Genomic DNA, 22,275 nt, shown 5'->3' on the forward strand with positions numbered 1-22,275 from the left:
TAGGATTGTGTGATTTTTCTCCTTTAGCCTGTTGATTGGGTGGATTACATTAATTGATTTTTGAATGTTGAGCCTGCTTTGAATACCTGGGATAAATCCCATTTAGTTGTGGAGCATTATTCTTTTTATAGGTTGTTGTATTCAATTTGCTAATATTTTCTTGAGAATCTTACATCTCTGTCCATGAGGGATATGGGTCTGTAGTTTTCTTGTAATGTCTTTTTCTGGTTTTGGTATGAGGATAAAGCTGGCCTCATGGAATAAGTCAGGAAGTATTCTCTCTGCTTTTGTCTTCTGAAAGACTGTAGATAATTGTTTTAATTTTTTCCTTAAATGTTCGGTGGGATTCTCTAGTAAACCAAACCCATCTGGGCCTGGAAGGTATTTTTTTTCCAGAGACACAGTCTCACTCTGTTGCCGAGGATGGAGTGCACTGGCATCATCTCGGCTCACTGCAAACTCTGCCTCCCAGGTTCAAGCTATTCTTCTGCCTCAGCCTCCTGAGTAGCGGGGATTACAGGCACCTACCACCACGCCTGGCTAATTTTTGTACTTTTAGTAAAGATGTGTTTTACCATGGTGGCCAGGCTGTTCTCAAACTCCTGACCTCAGGTGATCCACCTGCCTTGGCCTCCCAAAGTGCTGGGATGACAGGTGTGAGCCGCAGAGCCCAGCCGGAAGGTAATTAATTATTTATTCAGGCTGGGTGCGGTGGCTCATGCCTGTCATCCCAGCACTTCTGGAGGCTGAGGCGGGTGGATCGCCTGAGCTCAGGAGTTTGAGACCAGCCTGGGCAACATGGTGAAACCATGTCTTTACTAAAAAAATACAAAAAAATTAGCCAGGCGTGGTGGCAGGTGCCTGTAAACCCAGCTACTTGGAAGACTGAGGCAGGAGAATTGCTTGAACCCGGGAGGCAGAGGTTGCAGTGAGCCAAAATTGTACCACTGTACTCCATCCTGGGCAAAAGAGTGAGACTCTGCCTCAAAAAATATATATATGTGTGTGTGTGTGTGTGTGTGTGTGTGTGTGTGTGTGTATTCGATTTGTTTAATAGATTTAGGCCTATTTAGATTATTTCTTCTTTTGTGAGTTTTTGCAGATTGGGTCTTTCAAGGAATTGTTCCAGTTCATCTAGGTTATCAAATTTGTGGACATAAAGTTATTCATGCTATTATTTGATTATCCTTTTATTATCCATGGGATCTGTAATGATGTCCCATCTTTCATTACTGATTTTAGTAATTTGTGTGCCCTCTCTATTTTTCTTAGCCTGGCTAGAAACTTGTCGATTTACTAATCTTTTCAAACAACCAGCTTTTGGTTTTATTGATTTTCTTTATTGATTTCTTGTCTTCAATTTTATTGATTTCTTCTCTAATTTTAATTATTTCTTTACTTCTGCTTACTTTGGATTAAATGTGCTGTTCTTTTTCTACTTTCCTAAGATGAAACTTGGATGATTGACTTTAGACTTTCTCTCTCTCTTTTTTTTTTTTTTTTTTTTTTGTGAGGGAGCCTCGCTCCATCGCCCAGGCTGGAGTGCAGTGGTGCAATCTCTGCTCACTGCAACCTCCGCCTCCCAGGTTCAAGCGATTCTCCTGTCTCAGCCTCCCGAGTAGCTGGGACTATAGGCACGCACCACCATGCCCAGCTAATTTTTGTATTTTTAGTAGAGACGGAGTTTCACCATGTTGGTCAGGCTGGTCTCGAACTCCTGACCTCTGGCAATCCACCTGCCTTGGCCTCCCAAAGTGCTGGGATCACAGGCGTGAGCCACCATGCCCAGTCTAGATCTTCTTCTCTAATATATGCATTTGATGCTATAAATGTTCTTCTAAGCACCTTTTACTGCATTCCACAAGTTTTGATAAGTTATGTTTTCATTTTTATTTTGTTCAAAATATTTATAAAGTTTTCTGGAGATTTCTTCTTTGATCCATGTGTTATTTAGAAGTGTGTTGTTTAACCTCCAAGTATTTGGAGATTTTCCAGCTACATTTCTGTTACAGATTTTTAGTCTAATTTCATTGTGGCCTGAGATCAGACGTTGTATGGTTTCTAGTCTTTTATATTTAAAGGGTTCTGATGCATACTATTTTTCTTCAGATTGTATTTTTGCCCTCTAGTATGTCTTATAATTTTTCCTCGATAGCTGGACAGGAAGTACTATGTGAAAGGAACTGGTAAACAGGCCTGTATGAATGTGGTGGTGAGGTGCTGGGGGACAAGAATCATTTTGTACTTCTGTGACTGGGTCTCAATCTTTTGGTGAGCCGGTTCCTCTGGACTGGGAACTTCCCACATGCTTCTCAGAATTTTCCCCCTGTAGGTGGGACAGGATGGCCAGAAGGTGCTGCAGTTTGATATTTCACATCCCCCAGGTCATTATGAGTCTGATAAAACGCTTTCAGGTTAGGCTGTAATTAAGTTTCTCCAGAGGGCAGACCTTGTTAAGAAAAACTGGATGCTCCCGGCTGGGCGCGGTAGCTCAGGCTTGTAATCCCAGCACTTTGGGAGGCTGAGGCAGGCAGATCATTTGAGGTCAGGAGTTGGAGACCAGCCTGACCAACATGGTGAAACCCTGTCTCTACTACAAATACAAAAAAATTAGCTGGGCATGGTGGTACATGCCTGTAGTCCCAGCTCCTCGGGAGGCTGAGGCGGGAGAATCGCTTGAATCCGGGAGGCAGAGGTTGCAGTGAGCAGAGATCGTGCCACTGCACTCCAGCCTGGGCAACAGAGTGAGACTCCGTCTCAAAGAAAAAAAAAAAGAAGTGGGGGAGAAAAACAGGATGCTCCTATATGTTTCCAAATGGTTGCCTTCCCCCTTCCCCAGCCAGAAGCACAGGATATTTTTTCCAGTATTCACTGCAATAACCTGGTAGACCTCTAGGAGGTAAACCTCACAAAAATGCGGGTGCCCCCACCGACAGAGTTCCCCTGGCGTTTTTAACTCAGATTTGTACACACTGAGTCTCCAGCAGGTTGTCGATTACAGCTCAGGTTTCCCTACCCTGCTGCTGGTTCCTGCAGAGCCTTCAGCTTGTTGTAGGTTTCTGCTCTGGTAATTTGTGAGTCTCTGTATTTGCCTGTTGGTCTCTCTGATTTTGGGGGCAGCAGTTTGCCCTGTGACCTCACGTCTCTTATGCAGCTAAGAATAGTTGTTGCTTTTTCAGTTTGTTCAGCGTTTTGCTTGTTGTTAGGATGAGGTGGCGACTTCTAAGCATCTTACATGCTGGACCGGAAAAACTGGAAGTCTCCTGCTTATTGCTTATAAATTTCAATTTTTTGCTATGAGCGTGTGTTATTTCTATAACCAGAAACACCTATTTTTTAAAGAAAAAATAACAAAACTTTAAATTTTTTTATTTTTAACTTTTTGGGTACATTGTAGGTGTATGTATGGATGGAGTACATGAGCTATTTTGGTACAGGTATGCAATGTGTAATTATCCCATCAGGGTAATGGAGCACCATCACCTCAAGGATTCATCATTTCTTTGTGTTATGAACATTCCAGTTATACTCCCTTATTCTAAAATGTACAGAAAATGATTGCTGAGTATAGTCACCTGTTGTGCTATCAAATACTAGGTCTTATTTATTGTATTTAACTATATTTTTGTACCCATCAGCCATCCTCATTCTTCACCCTACCTGCCCCACCCCCACTATCCTTCCCAGCCTCTGGTAACCATCCTTCTGCTACCTCCGTGTGTTCAATTGTTTTAATTTTTAGCTTCCACAGATGAGTGAGAACATGGAAAATTTGTCTTTCTGTGCCTGTCTTATTTCATGTAATATCATGTCCTCCAGTTCCCATCCGTATTGTTGCAGATGACAGGATCTCATTCTTTTTTTGTGGCTGAACAGTACTCCATGTTGTATATGTGCCACATTTTCTTTATCCATTGTCTGTTGATGGACACTTAGGTTAATTCCAAATCCCGCCTATTGTGAATAGTGCTGCAATACACATGGGAGTACAGATACCTCTTCAAGATACTGATTTCCTTTCTTTTGGGTACAAACCCAGCAGTGGAATTTCTGGGTCATATGGTATTTCTATTTTGTTTTTTGAGGAACCTCCATACTGTTCTCTATAATGGCTGTACTAATTTACATTCCCACCAACAGTGTTTCTCTACATCCTCACCAGCATTTATTATTGCCTGTCTTGAATAAAAGCCGTTTTAACTAGGGTGAGATGATAGCTAGTTATAGTTTTAATTTGCATGCCTCTGATGATCAATAATATTGAACACATTTTCATATGCCTGTTTGCCATTTATATGTCTTCTTTTGAGAGATTATCTATTCAGATATTTTGCCCATTTTTAAATTGGATTATTAGATTTTTTTTCCTATAGAGTTGTTTGAGCTCCTTATATATTCTGGTTACTAATCTCTTATCAGATGGATAGTTTGCCAGTATTTTCTCCCATTCTGTGGGTTGTCTCTTCACTTTGTTGTTTCCTTTGCTGTTCAGAAGCTTTTTAACTTGATATGATCCCTTGTGTCCATTTTTGCTTTGGTTGCCTGTGCTTGTGGGGAATTACTTAAGAAATCTTTGCCCAGACTAATGTCCTGGAGAGTTTCTCCAATGTGTAGTAGTTTCATAGTTTGAGGTCTTAGATTTAAGTCTCTAATCCATTTTGATTTGATTTTTGTATATGGCGAAAGATAGAGGCCTAATTTCATTCTTCTGCATGTGGATATCCAGTTTTCCCAGCACCTTTTATTGAATAAACTATCTTTTTCCAGTGTATATTCTTGGCACCTTTGTTGAAAATGAGTTCAGAGTAGATGTATGGATTTATTTCTGGGTTCTTTATTCTGTTATATTGGTCTGTGTGTCTGTTTTTAGGCCAGTACCAGGCTGTTTTGGTTACTATAGCTCTGTAGTATAATCTGAGGTAATGTGATTCCTCCAGTTTTGTTCTTTTTGCTCAGGATGCCTTTGACTATTCTGTGGTCTTTTGTGGTTTTATATAAATTTTTAGATTATTTTTTCTATTTCTGTGAAGAATGTCATGGGTATTTTGATAGAGATTATATTGAATGTGTAGATGGCTTTAGAGAGTATGGACATTTTAACACTATTGATTATTCCAATCCATGAACATGGAATATCATTTCATTTTTTTGTATCCTCTTCAATTTCTTGTGTCAGTGTTTTATAGTTTTCATTGTAGAGATCTTTCACTTCTTGTTAAGTTTATTCCTAGGTATTTTATTTTATTTGTAGTATTGCAATTGGGATTGCTTTCTTGATTTCTTTTTCAGATTGTTCATTGTTGGCATGTAGATATGCTACTGATTTTTGTATGCTGATTTTGTATCCTGCAACTTTATTAAATTTATCAGTTCTAATAGTTTTTTGGTGGAGTCTTTAGGCTTTTCCAAATATAAGATCAGGCCAGGCGCAGTAGCTCACGCCTGTAATCCCAGCACTTTGGGAGGCCAGGGTGGGCAGATCACTTGATGTCAGGAGTTCAAGACCACCAGCCTGGCCAACATGGTGAAAACATATCTGTACTAAAAATAGAAAAACTAGCCAGACGTGGTGGCACACACTTGTAGTCCCAGCTACTCAGGAGGCTGAGGCAGGAGAATTGCTTGAACCTGGGAGGCAGACGTTGCAGTGAGCTGAGATCAAGCCACTGCACTCCAGCCTGGGCAACAGAGTAAGACTCTCAAAAAAACAAAAACAAGCAAAAAAGACAAATAGATCATATCATCCTCAAGCAGGATAATTTTACTTATTCCTTTCCAATTTGAATGCCTTTTGTTTCTTTCACTTGTCTGATTGTTCTAGCTGGGACTTCCCAGAAATGCCTATTAAAATACTATTAGAAGTGGCTCATGCCTGTAATCCCAGCACTTTGGGAGGCTGAGGCGGGTGGATCACCTGAAGTCTGGAGTTTGAGTCCAGCCTGGCCAACATGGTGAAACCCCGTCTCTACTGAAAATACAAAAACTAGCTGGGTGTGGTGGTGGGCACCTGTAATCCCAGCTACTCGGGAGGCTGAGGCAGGAGAATTGCTTGAACTTAGGAGACGGAGTTTGCAGTGAGCCAACATGATGCCGCTGTACTCCAACCTCTGCGACAGAGTGAGACTCCGTCTAAAAAAATAAATAAATAAAATAAAATAAAATTATATTAGAAGACATAGACATAGACTGCTGTCCAAGTAATTTTCTCCCCAAACCCAGAGTAATAAGGACCTCCGTCTGCCTTCTGGGCTTCTTCATTCAGCCATGGCACCTTGGCTGAGAGAACGGCCCGCCCTCTTTACTCTTCTCCTCCAGATGAAGCCAAGGAGGAGTTCCTGGATCTGCTTGACGTGTTGCTCCCCCATGCCCAGACATATGTCCCCCGCCTGGTAAAGATGGAAGCGTTCCACCTCAGCCTGTCCCAGAGTGTGGTTCTGCGCCACCACTGGATCCTCCCCTTTGTGCAGGCTCTGAAAGCCCGCATGGCCTCCTTCCAGAGGTGAGTGCTTCCCTCTGCCGCTCCGCTCCCTCCCCTCCACGGCTTCTCCTCCTCTCCTGAGCTACTGCGGGCATTACCCCAGCAGGCAGGCCAGACCTAAAGATAGAACACGGCCCCTCTCCTGGGGCTGCCTGCTCTACTTCTTGTCCTGCGTGACCTTGGGCATGCCGTGGAAGCTCTTGACACCCCTGATGCCTTATCTGCTCTGTAGGAAAAGCCAGCTGTTTTTCTGTAAGCCCTCGCTCAGTATTTCCAGCACTTCTGTGACCAGATGTGTGGAGTTTTTTTCCGCACCAACAAATTATCCAACTCTACAGACACCCACTGTCCTATAATCGAACTCAATTCTGACACTAATAACCCAGGGTTAGTGCAGACTTCATAGGCTAAGGGCTCAGTCCCACAAGACTGCGCTCCATGTCAGACACCATCTGCAGTGTTGAGCTCTCAGGTTACCCACAACATCTGTCTGATTTCACTACAAATCAGAGATTCTATGGACCCCCTCCTCAGGTTTGATCATTTGCTAGAATGGCTCACAGAATTCAGACAAACAGTCCACTTACTAGGTTGCCAGTTTATTACAAAGGATGTATTAAAGGATACACATGAACAGCCACATGAAGAGAGAGGTAGGGTGAGGTCTGGAAGGGTCCCGAGCATGGGAGCTTCTGACCCTGTGGAGTTGGGGGTGAGCCACCCTTCCAGCACATGGGTGCCTTCTTATTCACCAAGGGAAGCTCCTCAAACCCTGTAGTTCCAAATTTTTACAGAGGCTTCATCATGTCGGCATGATGGATTATTAACTCAGTCTCTAGCTTCCCTCCCATCCCAGGAGGATAGGGGGTGGGGCTGAAAGTTTCCAGCTTCTCATCATGCCTTGCTCTTTCTGTGATCGGCCCCCATCCAGGAGGCCACTGAGAGTTGCCTCATCAGAGCCAAAGATGCTCCTGTCACCCAGGAAATTCCAAAAGATTTAGGAGTTCTATGTCAGGAGCCAGGGTCACAGACCAGATGATAGAACAAAAGATGCTCCTAGCACCCCCACTGCTTAGGAAATGACATCGGTTTTAGGATCTCTGTGTCAGGAACTGGAGGCTGAGACCAACACATACGTTATCAGTTCACAATAATAGGTCAAACAGGTCATGGTAGTGGTGGGGGCTGCCTCACTGGGGGCTTGTGGGGGTGAAAGGAGATCATGGGTGCCCTCAGCACACCACTTGGGTGAAGGCTTAGTACCAGACCCCACTTCTGATTTTGTCTGCTAACCTGGGGCCTTTTTTCCCCCTTACCTATTGCATTATGTTATAACTCTTTTCCTACCAGCAATGCATCTCCTGCTAGACTGGTCCAGATCAAAATCCTGCTCTTTCACTGAGGCTCTGCCGGTTGGCATCTCCTGCAGAATCCCTCCATCCAGAGATCGGTCGGTCCTGTGGTTGTTTACCCCTGGCGGTCATTTCACTCACCCTCATATGCAGTCATTCCTGTGTCCATCTTCCCTCCTGGAAGCCACGTTCCTCCAGGCAAGGACTGTGGCCTCTCTCTCAATTACCCCACAGCTTCTCCCTAGTGCTCTGCTCACAGAGACATCAAATCGATGCTTGTGGAGTCATGAGGCGGGAATGAGGGAACCCAGAGAATATCTTTCTGGATCGTCTACTGTTGGTACTAGAAGGAGCCTAAGAAGCCGCCCAGCTGGTGGTTTTCTGACCCTGCCTTTATCAGCAGAGCCTTTTTTCAAATGAGGTGTTGCACAAAAGCCTGGTGTGTGGCTATGTAAAACAGAAATAAACAGTCTTCTAGCCAAAGCCCTACTCCCACAGTTCAGGGGGCCATAGGCCCAGGAATTCCATAGGATGTCACTGCCCAGCTGGGAAACTGCTCAGTTAGTTGAACCCCTTCTGGGGGCCAGAGGAGGACAGGATTTGTCCCAATCCGGTCACTTGGCTGGGGAATCAGGACTCAAACTCATCTCTCAACCTAGTCCAGCCCTCCCCCTCTTTGGATTGTCATTATCAAATTGATTGAGCCGTATGTAAATTATCAGGACTGTCTTAACCACAGGTACCAGAAACCCAACCCAAAGTGGCTTAAACCAAAGAGAAATTTATAGGCTGGTATAACTAAAAGATTCAGAGGTAGCACTGGCTCATGCATGAATGGACCGGGGTAACAAGATATCAGATGGCACCTGACTGTCACCATCTCAGCTCTGTCCCCTTCCTTTGTCACAATGATGAAGCCACCGCATCTCCGGGCTGATGGTGTACCAGCCTGGAAAGACAGCCTCCCTCTCTGATTGGCTTCAGCACAAGTCACAGAAATGACTGCCTGGTCTGACCCGGCTCCTGTGTGCTTTCTTTGGGAGTAAAGAGTTAACAGGCCCTTCCCCCTTCCACACAGAGTGCTTCCCTTATCCTGCAGAAGCAGCTTCCCTGGATGAAGGAGGAGAGCTAGTGCTGATGACTGGCACACTGCACCTGCGCTGGGAAGACGCGTGAACTGCGCCCCTGCAGGGACGCCACAGCCTAGGCTCCCCTGCATACAGTGGTTCCTTAACTGGGCACGAGTCCCTTGCTGGGACTTCTGAAAATTCTGCCTAAAGTCCATTGCAAGAAATTCTGATCCCTGTGGGATGTATATGTGGCTGGTTCCCTTGCTCACTGGGAGACTAGAAAACAGCACCTGGACCAGACCCCTGGGCTGGTTCCCTCTGAGGAAAGGATCTGTCACTGCTCTGTGTCACGAGTGAAGCCTGGCCAGGTGTGGTCTCTTCAACTTTGATCATCTGGTTGAGCCTAAGGTGACCAAGAGTGGGCGGTGCACCCCTGATTCTGTTAGCTGTGACTGAGGAGATGCTAAGCTCTGCTTGGCCAGGCCTGGGCAGCCTGCCTCTGGAGTAGGGATGGAGAGCCATCTTGCAACAGGAGGTTACCAGGAGAAGGGGTGTTGGTTGGGTACAGACATCCAGTGTCCACTCCAGGATGTTTGGGAGACACCTTGAGAACTCTTCCTAAAAGCTGCGCTTAATTGAGCTCCTGGTGGTTCTGTGATCCCTTACATTTTCCCCAGAGGCAGAGAGTTGGCTGACTGACTTTTGCCCTTGGGCAGATTGTGAGACTCTCCCTACCACGCTGGTATATTATGTTCCCTCAGATGGGGGTGAGCCCCTTGGCCTGGGGGCTGTAAAATGATCTGTTTCTGTGACGGGACTTTCTATGGTGAGATTGCTAGTGTCTCAGAGAACAAAGGACAGAACCAGTCCAAGTCAAAGCACTCACCTGGCTAAGCCTGACTCTTTCTGTGTTATTGATCTGAGGGGTGGGTGGGTGGGGGCATCTGTCTCGATTTCACACCAACAGAGACCTACTTCCCCTCACTAAAGGGTCATAGGTGACAGCAAGGACTCTGGAAACAGGCAGACTAACTGTGCAAATCCTGGCTCACCAAATTCAGCTTCACCATGCCTCCGTTTCTTTGTCTGTAAAATGGGCATAATTGTAGGCCTGCTCACAGAGTTGTGTGAGGATTCGAGAAACGGATGTGTGCAAAGGCTTGAGCTCAGCCCTGACACACGAAGAAATGTTCTCGTGATTGTTTAGATGAAATCAGAGTTGTCTATTTTTTAAAAAAACTGCAAGAAATGAATCAGCTGTTAAGTGGTCCATTGTCACCTACTTGATAAATAAGGCTTTCTCAGTTCCCATCAGTAAAGTTGAGATAGTCTCAAATTATTTATCGAAATGAACTGCTATTAACAAAGTAAAATTTTTACTAGCACCTGGATGATGTTGTATGTTACTCGGGCTGGGTGATTTCAAGGTCTTGTCCAGCTCTAATGTTTTAGGATTCAGTATACTATCTGCATAATGGGGTAATAATATTAAGTGCAAAATGAGTTAACTATATTTTCAAAGTGCTGTTTGTTTTTTTTTTTAACATAAGCTATTTTTTCTGCTTTTTCTCTTATGATTTTTCCTAAAATATGGTCTTCTACATTTTAGATTCTTCTTTACTGCCAACCAGGTAAAGATTTACACCAATCAAGAGAAAACCAGGTGCGTCTTCCCAACCCCCAGTCACTATTAGAGGAAGATTCTTTGGTGCAAAATTTGAGTGCTTTGTTTCTGGACTTATTTGTCCCGTTTTTTGTTTGCTTTTAACCAACTCAGTGACTACAAAGGCAGCTATCCCCAAATCTGAACCTTTCATTAAGAAAAATAACTGGGAGATCCCAGGTGCAGTAGCACATGCCTGTAATTCCAGCACTTTGGGAGGCTGAAGCAGGTGCATAGCTTGAGCTCAGGAGTTCCAGACCAGCCTGGGCAACATGGCCAAACCCTGTCTCTATGAAAAATACAAAAATTAGCTGAGTGTGGTGGTGTGTGCCTGTAGTTTCAGCTACTTGGGAGGCTGAGATGGGAGGATCGCTTGAGCCCTGGAGGTCAAGGCCGCAGTGAGCCACGATTGCACCACTGCACTCCAGCCTGGGCAACAGAGTGAGACCCTGTCTCAAAAAAATAAATAAAAAGGCCAGGTGCGGTGGCTCACGCTTGTAATCCCAGCACTTTGAGAGGCCAAGGTGGGCAGATTACCTGAGGTCAGGAGTTCAAGACCAGCCTGCCCGACATGGCAAAACCCCATCTCTACTAAAAATACAAAAAATTAGCTGGGTGTGGTGGCAGGCACCTGCAATCCCAGCTACTGGGGAGGCTGAGGCAGGAGAATCACTTGAACCCTAGAGGAGGAGGTTGCAGTGAGCCAAGATCATGCCACTGCACTCTATCTTGGGCGACAAGTGCGAAACTCTGTCTCAAAAATAAATAAATAAATAAATAAATAAATAATGACTGGGGGAGCATGTGGGGGGTGTTGCACAGAGATTGAGAGAAGCATCTTGGTTTAGTGAAAACCTGTGAAAGTCAGAAAACCTGTTTCTGCCCAGCTCCATCCCAGTTGTGGTGTTTGGTCCATGTCTTCATCTCTGTGACCTTTCGTTTTCACACTGGCACACACCTCCCAACATCCATTGTTGGGCAGTTGTAAGGCTCAAGTGAGCCCCAAGGCCTTTGAAAAGTTAAAAGTATTGAAGTGTTAGATGAACATAAGAAGAAATGATTATCCTGCCTTCAAAGCGAGCCTCCCTGTCTGACACACTCACTGGGCCACCTTTTCTGAGCACTTCTGAAAGGGGCCTCATTTATTCGTTCACTTATTCCATGCTGCACAAGTTTGTTAAGCACCCACTTGTGCCAGGCATTTGCTGTATGCTAAGGATTCATCAGTGAAGAGGTAGACACAGCCCCTGCTCTTTTCAATCTCATATTCGGAGGGGAGACAGATAATAAGTAATGAGAGTGTTTGTTAATAACTGTGGTGTGATATGATGGTTAGGAGTGGGTAGTCCAGGAGGGTACCAGGGAAGTGGCCAGGGAGATGGCATTTGATGGTGACCTGAGAATGAGAAGCCAGTCTTGGGAAGAGCTGTTGCAAGAGCTTCAAGCAGAGGACATAGCAAACTAAGTGACTCCGAGGCAGGGAAGATTTCAGCGTGTTTGAGGGGGCCAGTGAGGCCAACCCCAGAGAGCACATGGGAGAATGATAGGAGATGAGATGGGCAGGGTTAGCCCATCCAGGGGCTGTAATGTCAAGTAAGGAGTTTGAATTTTCAGTATAATGGGAGCCATTGGAGGGATGTGAACAGAGGAGAGGCATGATCTGATGTGTATCTGGGGATGTCGGTCTGGCTAGATGGTGTGTCTGTGGCCATGGAGTCTGGGGGCAAGATAGAAGGGAGCAAGAGTGAATGCAGGGAAACCAGAGAGGAGCCAAGTGTCATTGTCCAGGTGAGGGACCATTGGTGGCCTAGATTAGGGTGATGGCCGTGGAAGACCAAGAGGTGGACACACTGGAGATACACTGAGGCAGAAGCAACCAAATTACCAATGGGTTGGATTTATGTGACGCAAGGGGAAGATGAACATTGATTCCTGGGTTTGAGGCTGGAACAACTGGCCCCGTTTTCTGTGATAGGAGACACTGGTGGGATGAAAATCAAAAGTTCTGCTTTGTACCTGTTTGTTTGTACCTGTTAGGTTTTGCTGCCTATTGAACCCCTAGGTGGAAATGTCACATACACAACTGGGTGTTCAGGAGAGGGACCAGCTGGAGATAGAAATGTTGGCCAGTGTGGGAAGCGGGGCTGGGTGAGAACAGCCTCCTGGAGATTGCAAATGGAGGAGATCCAGTGATCTTCACCATGGAGAGGCTGGAGAGGAGAGAGGATGGCAGAGGACACTGAACCGGGAGACAGGAGGCAGGATTAAACCAGGACTGCATGGCAGGTGGTGTCTTGGGAGCCAAGAGAGAAAAGGGTTTCAAGGAGGGAAGAGTCCACTGTGTGAGATACCGATGAGCAGGTACGAGGCAGACAGCAAAGTGTCCCTTGGATTTGGTGACGTGGAGGTTGTTGGCAACTTTGACAAGAGCACTTCCAGCAAAGTGGGTTGAAGATGGGAGGTGAGAAAGAGATAGTGATGGTGGACAAATTGTCTTTTTAAGAAGTTTTACTGAGAATGGGATGGGGACTGGCTGAAGCCATGGGTTCACGGTAGAGTTTTGTTTGTTTGTTTGTTTGTTTGTTTTGAGACGGAGTCTCGCTCCGTCGCCCAGGCTGGAGTGCAGTGGCGCGATCTGGGCTCACTGCAAGCTCCACCTCCTGGGTTCACGCCATTCTCCTGCCTCAGCCTCCCGAGTAGCTGGGACTACAGGCGCCCGCCACCTCGCCCGGCTAGTTTTTTGTATTATTTTTAGTAGAGACGGGGTTTCACTGTGTTAGCCAGGAAGGTCTCGATCTCCTGACCTCGTGATCCGCCCATCTCGGCCTCCCAAAGTGCTGGGATTACAGGCTTGAGCCACAGCGCCCGGCCTGGGGGAGAGTTTTTAAAGACGAGAGAAAGCATGTGTGAGTGCTTGTGGGAGGTGTGGCAGATGCCAGGAAGCAAAGTCCTTGAGAAGAGGCCTCCTTGAGGACAAGAGTCGTTTGCAATTGGAACGGTGATGGAGAATGGAGAATGGAGATGCAGAAGCTTCTGGGTTTGTGTCTTGGCAGTGGTGGGTGAGGGCATTCCTGGAAGGGTTACTAGATCCAGGAGAGGGAGGAGAGCTGTGTGGGTGAGAACTGGGAAAGGAAGGTTTACAGACAGAGAATGTGGGGACTGAGAGAGTTGGCTCATGGAGCAGGAAAGCGAGTGTACCAGGGAGACAGGGTGAGACCCACGGCCCAGGTCTGTTGGCTTTCTGCCTGGCTCCTCCTCGGCTGCGCAGATGGCTGGTGTTCTCAGAGGCTGCATCTCATGCCTATGTTGTCTTCCTCTCCCCAGGACCTTTATTGGGCTCGAGGTCACTTCAGGGCACGCCCAGTTCCTGGACCTAGTTTCAGAGGTGGACAGAGTCATGGAGGAATTCCACCTCACCACTTTCTACCAGGTAATGAATGGGGCTGCTGCTGCTCCACTGACCCATTTCTAATGAGAATAAAACTGTCTTTAAAGAGGCCCTCATAAGAGGCAAACTGAAGACCCTTCAGAACCTCCCGTGTCAGTGCTCTGAATGCCAGCCTTCTGAGGATGCACGCCTCGGGAGTGAGGGCTTTGAGCTGTAGTCAGATGCAGCCCACCCAAAGTCCAACATTTCTTAGAAATCTTGCTTTATATCATAAATACACCCGAGATTTGTACCTTCTGCTCCATAATGTTCACATGTCATTTTCACGTTTTTTAAGTAGATGTCCCTAATAATTTTTGGTCAAATTGACCCTCAGAGAAGAGTTGTAGCTTCACACACCTTCCTGCACCTTGCCCAGGCCCTCCAACGGCACCTGGGCTTTAAGCCGACTATCAGGGCTTTGAAGGGCCATTCGTTTTATTTGATGTATGTTTTTAAACCGTGCTGAGGGAGATAAGTATGAATTTGAATGGTGACAATTATTGTTGCTTCAAAACTTGAGACTTTGGGGATTTTGTTCATGTCATCTGAAAAGTATGGTGTATACTGGAATGTCCTAGATCAGAATAGACGGTGGATTTTCTTTCACGTCACAGATGTAATGACTCTCTATGATACTTCAAGGAAAGCTTCTGTGAATAGGACTGTCTTAGCTCAGGCTGTCATAACAAAATACCATAGACTGGGTGGCCTAAATAACAGAAATTTATTTTTGCACAGTTCTGGAGGCTAGAAGTCCAAGATCAAGGTGACAGTGTGGTTGATGTCTTTTTTTTTTTTTTTTTTGAGACAGAGTCTCACTCTGTCACCCATGCTGGAGTGCAGTGGCGCATTCTCAGCTCCCTGCAACCTCCGCCTGCCATGTTCAAGCAATTCTGCCTCAATCACCCAAGCAGCTGGGACTACATGTGTGCAACACCACCCCAGCTAATTTTTGTATTTTTAGTAGAGACGGGGCTTCACCGTGTTGGCCAGGCTGGTCTCAAACTCCTGATCCGCCTGCCTTGGCCTCTCAAAGTGCTAGGATTACAGGGGTGAGCCACTGCACCCGGCCAAGTGTGGTCGGTTTCTGGTGAGGGTTCTTCCTGGCTTATAGATGGCTGCCTTCTAGCCATGTCCTCACGTGGTGGGGCAGGGGTCGGGGGCTGCAGGGAGAGAGCAGTGCCCAAGCTCTCTGTGATTAAAGGGCACTAATCATGAGAGTCCTGCCCTCATGACCTCATCTAACCCTAATTACCCCTCAAAGGCCCCATCTTTACATACTATCACATTGGGGGTTAGGGCTACATGAATTTGGGGGAGGGGACATGATTCAGTCCATAGCAAGGACCAGTCCTATGCTATTTTGTCCATCTGTGGAGGGTGCTTGGGATCAACACTGAGGATCTTGTCTCCCACTGGGCAGGCCAGGGATCCAGCAGGGACGTCACGACAGCTCTGTCACAGACCTGCTGTGATGGCAGGGCCTGCCAAGGTGTCCAGGTGACCGCCTGCCTCTCATTTCCCTCCCCAGGACCCTTCTTTCCACCTCAGCCTGGCCTGGTGCGTGGGTGATGCACGTCTCCAGCTGGAGGGGCAGTGCCTGCAGGAACTACAGGTGAATTTCCAGGGCGGGAACACAGAGCGCGCTGAACTCCAGAAATGACGGGACAGATGCTGGAGAGGAGGAGGATGAGGCACCCAAACCCGAATCCCTGGGAAACAAATGACATGGCAGGAGACCCCAACACCTTCCCTTGCAACTCAAGGTGTGGCCCCTGGACCGGCAGCTTCAGCGTCACCTGAAGCTTATTAGCAATACAGATCTTTACCCCCCGCCGAACCCCCGACCTAAGAAATCAGAATTACATTTTAACAGATCTCTAGGGATTTGTGTGCACATTACAGTTTGGGAAGCACTGCCCTAGAACCCTGATCTGCGAGGAGGCTGCAGGCTTCCCCTGAAGTCCTAGCCACTGGCCCAGGGGTCAGAGGCTTGGGCCTGGCACTGGAAATGGGTGAAATGTACCAGGTGTAAGTAACATCCAGCCCCCAGAATCTATCAAATTTTGATAAGTAGCTGAAAGATTCCACTTTCCCATATGCGTTCTTGGAGGAGAACCAGCAGGTTACATGAAGTGGTAAGTGGTGGCTGATACTCCAGCCCCGGCTGGGGAGACAGTAGGGAGTATGGCCATGCAGGAAGGTTGGCCTAGAGTTGCCAACACTTCTGCTTCATAAGAGAAGCCAGAAACCTAGGTTTTTACATGTAATCTTGTCAGTTTTCAAATGTCAGCAACTAATTTGGATGTTTAAAAAACATTTTGCAAGCCAAACCAAACATGTGCAGGCTGGACGCAGCTGTGCTCCCTCATTAAGGAGCCGCCTTGCTGTTGGCCTGATGTTGCTGGAGGTGGCAAAGAGCTCTAGTTTGGGCTCCGGCAGACCTGGGTCCCAGGCCTGGTTTTATTGGTTTCTGTAATCCAGGGCTCTGAGCATCTGTGTCCTCATCTGTAAAGTTGGGATGATGGGACCAACCTCAGATATTACAGAAGTGATCAGACAAGATCAATAATGCAGAGCCTGGAGCCTGCAGCCTCTGAAGTTGGGTAAGCTGGTTTTGTTTGCAGTGCCCTCTGGGTCCCAGATGCCCCTTAATGTGACTGTCCTCCCCTGGCTGCTGTTTTAAGGCAATCGTGGATGGGTTTGAAGATGCTGAGGTGCTGCTGCGCGTGTACATCGAGCAAGTCCACTGCAAGTCTGGGAACAAGTTCTTCTCGATGCCTTTGAAGTGAGCACCAGAGGCCTTCCTCCTCCAGGGCCCTCTGCAGACCAGGCTGAGATGGAGGAACCTGCTAAAATCAATGGAGATGCTTCTAGCCTCCCAGTAGGAGGTCCCAGCCATGCCTTCAGCCTGGCAGAAAGTGTAGCCACTCCTCATCCTCCGAGTGCTCGCTCTCGCTCTCTCTCTCCCGCTCTCTCTCTCTCTCCCGCTCTCTCTCTCTCACACTCGCTCTCTCTCTCTCTCTCTCCCCCCCTCCCTCCCTCCCCCTCTTTCTCTTTCTCTTCCCCTCCCTCTCTCTTCCTCCCCTCTCTCGGCTGTTGCGGGTTGTAGGTTGGGTGCAACTGTGTTGTGGTCCTTCCCAGAAACTGCCAGTAGAGGGCAGCCTGGGCATCCTAATTCTTACTCTGGTTGTTAAGCAAAGAAAATACTGGGGTCAGTGGTGAGCCCACCCACACTCGCCAGAATCTCCACTGTAGTCCCCCTAACAAACAGCCCTTCACTCCCTCTCCCACTTCAGCAATTTGTATTTTGATGCCATTGGCCTCAGATCAGAGTGTTTTAAATCATCACGCCCTGGCTTATCCCTGGCCAAGCCAGGACACGGGGTGCTTCAGTGGGTCTGTCACCCTCTCTCCTTGAAGCATGTCGCTTTTATTTATTTACTTTTACTCTCACCCTGCTCCTGTGCCAGCAGGGGCTACTTCAAGGCCAAGGTCCAGGATGAGAACTTGTGACCCAGCCTCAGTTTTCTCCACTTCTTTCTCCCTCTTTCTCCCGCTCACTCTAGCAAGGTGCCTGGGGAGACTTGAACAGATGTTTCATTTTGGCCTGGCCAGTGGCTGAAAGCCAGGCCTCCAATGCACTGTGACCTCTGGCTTCCCCAGCAGCTTTCCCAGAGAGGCAGAGGGGCCTTCCACAGCCTGGGTTCTGCTGCTGCCTCCTGCCTGCCGCAGCTGCAGCATTCTGAGGGGCAACGTGGAGGAAGGGCCAGGGATGCATGGGATTTTAACTTTTTCATCAAACCTTCCGCGTGGCAAGGAGTCAGTCAGTCCTCTTCAGGTGTCTTCTGGATTTCTGGTGATGGATAGAGAAATCTTTTTATGTTACAGTTTTAAATTATGTTCAACAAATAAAAAATTGCATTTCTTATTTTGGATCTTTTTTGGACTACTTGTATTTAACCCAGTGAAAAGATGACTTTCACCTTCCCCTACCCTGTCCAGCTGTGTCTCTCAGTTTGGGGGGACTCTTGGAAGTCTCTGCTGTGACTTCCAAGGTGGCCTTGAGAGGCATTAATGATGCTTCGGTAAAATAAGGGTAAGGAGGAGTCACCCGGCCTGCAAGGTCTACACACAGAGTTCTCACATAGCACATCTAGCCTGGAGCTAGGCATGTGGCAGGGGTCACCACCCTCATCCCTCACCCACATAGGCAGACATTGACACCTTATACTGCTGTGACACTGAGCGCTTCCCGATACCTTCTCATGTCTTCCAGTATCCCCCCGAAAGGTAAACAGGGTGGGGATGGCTAGTCCGCTGTTAAAAGAACAGGTTAAGTGACTTGCTTGTATGAGAAATCACAAGGAAGGGCCGTACTCAGCCCTAACCTCAGGTCCTGTGCTGGGGCAGCCTTGATCCAGCCCAGCACACCACCTCATGGTCAGGCCTGGCATCTGAGTGGGGACACAGGGCTTGAGGGAAAGGTGTGGGGCGAGGGGCCTGTTGCCCAGGCTCCCATGGTGGCCCCCACTGCCCCGCCTTTCCTGAAAGGGGCAGCCTCCCAGCCACTGCACTGAAAGACCCAGGCACATTCTGGGCCTTGTTCCTGCTCCCCACTGCATTGATCTGACTCCAACTTATCATTGGGTTGGTTCTTCTGGAGAGGAGGAAGATGCAGGGCATCCTTTCTGGCTTGCAGGCAACACGGCAACTCTGGCTGTGCAGCCTGTACTTAACTGACACCTGCCCTGTGCCAGGCCCTGAACTGGGCACTTGGTGAACCAGACTAGGTCTGCCCTCTGGGTGCTCACAGCAGGGCTGAACAGGCAGGGAGCACAGAGAAGAATCTGCATCCTCAACATGGCACTTCCCCAAACTTCGGCACTGGCTCTTATTGGGAGGGGGGCAGGTGTGAGGTAAGACCTCCATCAACAAGCCCAGGAAGAGGGATGGGGCCATTCCCCCCAGGGGAGGATGTGGCTGGGGAGTCCGTCTGTGCTGAGGATGGAATTTGAGTGCAGCAACTTTGAGAAATGGGCCAAGATCAATAACCGGCTCCTCAATGGAGAATGGAAGGTGGCAATGGAGGAAGGAAGCAGGAGCCTCGCTGAGGGGGAGGGGTGGGCAGGCTGGGCCTGAGGAGGAGGCTGGCTGCAGGAGCTTGGCGGGCACCCAGACACTGAGTGTGCCTCTGGAGCAGAGTGAGCCCGCTGAGCAAGCGCTCCCTCTGACAGTGCAGAAGCAGCCGGGGCTCTTCCATAAGAGGAGATTCTCCATAAGAGGAGAAACCTCGGAGACAACTCTGGAGACACAGGGAAGACCAGAGCAGGCTGCAGTCCCCGCCAGGCAGGCTGGCCCAAAGAAATGCTCTTGATGAGGATTTTATCACACCAGGGAGAGTACAAAATCAACACATCTGGCCTCGGTGTCCTCAGATGTTCCCCACAGGGCAGGGAAATCATCTCACGCCTGTTTGGCTGATTTCCACCTGGCACTCTCCAGCGCCTCTCCAGACCACCCCAGCTTTGTTTCCAAGGGAGAGGGAAATTACCTTGGCTTGTTTGTTTATTCCTTGTCTTGGCACCAAGAGTCCCAAGGCCTGCTTCACCTTTGATGGTGTGTTGGGTGGGTGCATCGCCTGAGGGGCCCCTGGAGGGGAGAGCTGGAGGAGGGGGTGTCCTGGGCCCAGTTCCAGCCCACAGCTACTTTCCTTCACCGAACAGGAGACCTCCCCTACGACCTCAGAACTCTACTTTCGCAAACGAGGAAACAAACCCAAAGAGGGGAATAACTTGCTCCGATTGCCCAGTAAATTACAGCTGAGGCAAAAACCCAGGGACCTGGCTTCTGATCCAGAGCTTTTTACAACCCCTCACACCACATCGGGACCTCTAAATGAAACTGCTGTGAAACACCATGTCTGGGCTTTCATTCAAAAGACTAAGAAAAAAAGGTGTGTGGTGGTGGGCGGGGGTGTCAGGGCATAGATGAAACGATATTGACAAAATATGGATAAGGTTTAAAGTTCTTGATGGAGGGGCTGGAGTTCACACATCTCAGTCCCACTGACTAGTCCTTTTGGGCTTTGGGTGCTGGCCAGACCCAGTAGAAACCCAGCTATCTTGGGTTGGATGTACATGCAAATCCACCTTGGATTCCCAAAGTACCTATAGGAGCCAGACCCAATAATTGGGAGCTTCAAGATATGGTCACAGGGGATGTCATTTCCTTAAGGCAGGATTGGACCCCAAGAGAGGAACCTCCAACAGAGAGAAAATCACCAGACTTGACTGACCCAGGCCTTTAAGAATGTTGCTCCATTCATTCCTAGGCTCCTCTCACTAATAGCCCCTTAAGCCCCAACTTTTTTTTTTTTTTTTTAAGACTGGGTCTTGGCCGGGCGCGGTGGCTCAAGCCTGTAATCCCAGCACTTTGGGAGGCCGAGACGGGCGGATCACAAGGTCAGGAGATCGAGACCAGCCTGGCTAATACGGTGAAACCCCGTCTCTACTAAAAAATACAAAAAAAAACTAGCCGGGCGAGGTGGCGGGCGCCTGTAGTCCCAGCTACTCGGGAGGCTGAGGCAGGAGAATGGCGTAGACCCGGGAGGCGGAGCTTGCAGTGAGCTGAGATGCGGCCACTGCACTCCAGCCTGGGCGACAGAGCGAGACTCCGTCTCAAAAAAAAAAAAAAAAAAAAGACTGGGTCTCGCTCTGAGTCAGCTGGGTTGAAGGGCAGCAGCATGATCATAGCTCACTGCAGCCTCAACCTCCTGGGCTCAAGTGATCCTCCCACCTCAGCCTCCCAAGTAGCTGGGCCTACAGATGTACACACGCCTGGCTAATTTTTGTATTCTTTGTAGAGATGGGGTCTTGCCATGTTGCCCAGGTTGGTCTTGAACTCCTGGGCTAAAGCAATTCTGCCGCTTCGGCCTCCCAAAGTGCTGGGATTACAAGCTTGAGCCACTTTTCCTAGCCCCAAACTTTTTTAAATTAGCTAATCGGGACTAAATATCATGAAAGAGTGCAACGTGGTCAGTTAAACAAGGACAGCCCTGTTGTCTGTGTCTGAAGACCACTGCACATTTCCCAAAAGCAAATTTCAAAGTGGAGAATTTAGAAACCCACTTCCCAGATGAGGGATCCTACAGAGAAGTGAGTCCGTGGAAATGATGAAATTGCCCGGTTCCTTTCTCTAAATTCCGACTTCCTTTCCCCAAGGACATCCCAGGAGGGTTCAAATGCGCGCTCTCTAAGGCGCCCTGCCAGGTCTCCTGATTTCCAGTTTCCGGGAGGTGAGGCCGGCTGGGGTGCCCCGCGGGCCTGCTCTAGAGAAAACCGCCCTCAGGTGAGGACAGCTTCCATTTCCGGGTCTGAAGATAAGGAATACGGTCTCCGCCCTCCTGCCTGCCGCCCTCACCCACTGACCACGCCGGTCAGTCTCCAGGGTTGCCCTTGGCCTGGCCCCCGGGTCTCGGTGGACCTTCGACCCGGGCCTCCCAGCTCCGGCCTCCTGCATCCACCCCGCCCCGACCTCAAGCTGCTTCCGGAATAGAATGAACGCCAGCTCATTAAGTTTCGCGGGGAGGTGTGTCCACCCGCCCCGCGCCGCGTCGGGCCGCACTGTCGCACTTCACTCGCACTAGCCAGTGGCCAAAGTGCTTGGGCACCTATTGCGCCAGGCCAAGAACCGGAAGCCTTACCTCGCACTCACTCCAACTCTTTGCCCCACATTCCCGATAAGAACATGGAGACTCGGAGAGATTAATTTGCCCACGTGCAAGCTGCAGCTAATGGGCGGACTCGGAACTTGAACCGTGTCCCTCCTAAACCTGCCCCTTGTCCGCCGCAACGCGCCCTCGACGCGCACAAAACCCTCACTTTGATAATGAGGAAAGTTACTCAATGGCCAGAGACACCCTGTGGCTTTTGAAAAGAGATTTCAGGCTGACAAATTTCCATATATATATATAAAACGACTCTTTGGTCCCTCCCCTAAGACCTCCTTCCCGTCCCCCTCAGCCTCAGTATCACCCCCACCCACCAGGTAGGATCCCTAAGGAGGAGTCTTCATTCCTCCCAGGCAGGGAGACCACGCCTTCCCTGCTTCCTCCCTCCACGGGGGATCGCGTTGGAGGTCACCCCTGTCCCCCAGACGCTGGGTTGAGAGTGACGCGGGGTGGGCTGGAGACGTTTCCCGCCCTCTGGGAAGAGTAAATGGGCCGCCCACCTGCCCGGCCTCGGCCGCCCGCACCTGCTCGTGAGAAGCCGCTGGCTGGG

At 48.5% G+C, this 22,275-nt stretch overlaps 1 protein-coding gene and 1 long non-coding RNA gene across 4 annotated transcripts in view; one reads left to right on the forward strand and one right to left on the reverse strand.

Annotated features, from left to right (window-relative positions):
* Positions 1 to 17,924, forward strand: part of LOC105491519 (U6 snRNA biogenesis phosphodiesterase 1) — a 25,981-nt gene extending 8,057 nt beyond the window's left edge. For all 3 annotated transcript variants that reach the window (XM_011758030.2, XM_011758029.3, XM_011758028.3), the window contains exons 3-7: positions 6,316 to 6,499; positions 10,510 to 10,563; positions 13,888 to 13,993; positions 15,525 to 15,608; positions 16,681 to 17,924. In XM_011758030.2, the coding sequence (XP_011756332.2) occupies positions 6,316 to 6,499; positions 10,510 to 10,563; positions 13,888 to 13,993; positions 15,525 to 15,608; positions 16,681 to 16,785 (533 nt within the window). In that variant the 3' untranslated portion in view covers positions 16,786 to 17,924. The remainder of the gene's footprint in view (positions 1 to 6,315; positions 6,500 to 10,509; positions 10,564 to 13,887; positions 13,994 to 15,524; positions 15,609 to 16,680) is intronic.
* LOC105491521 (uncharacterized) lies at positions 17,766 to 21,976 on the reverse strand. Its single transcript, XR_011616509.1, has 3 exons — positions 21,699 to 21,976; positions 19,548 to 19,645; positions 17,766 to 17,849 (listed from the first exon to the last, which is right to left on the reverse strand). It is a non-coding gene; the product is annotated as an uncharacterized lncRNA (long non-coding RNA).
* Positions 21,977 to 22,275: the final 299 nt, after the last annotated feature.

The sequence above is a fragment of the Macaca nemestrina genome, chromosome 18, assembly GCF_043159975.1.
Source record: "Macaca nemestrina isolate mMacNem1 chromosome 18, mMacNem.hap1, whole genome shotgun sequence".
NCBI classification, from domain to species: Eukaryota; Metazoa; Chordata; class Mammalia; order Primates; family Cercopithecidae; genus Macaca; species Macaca nemestrina.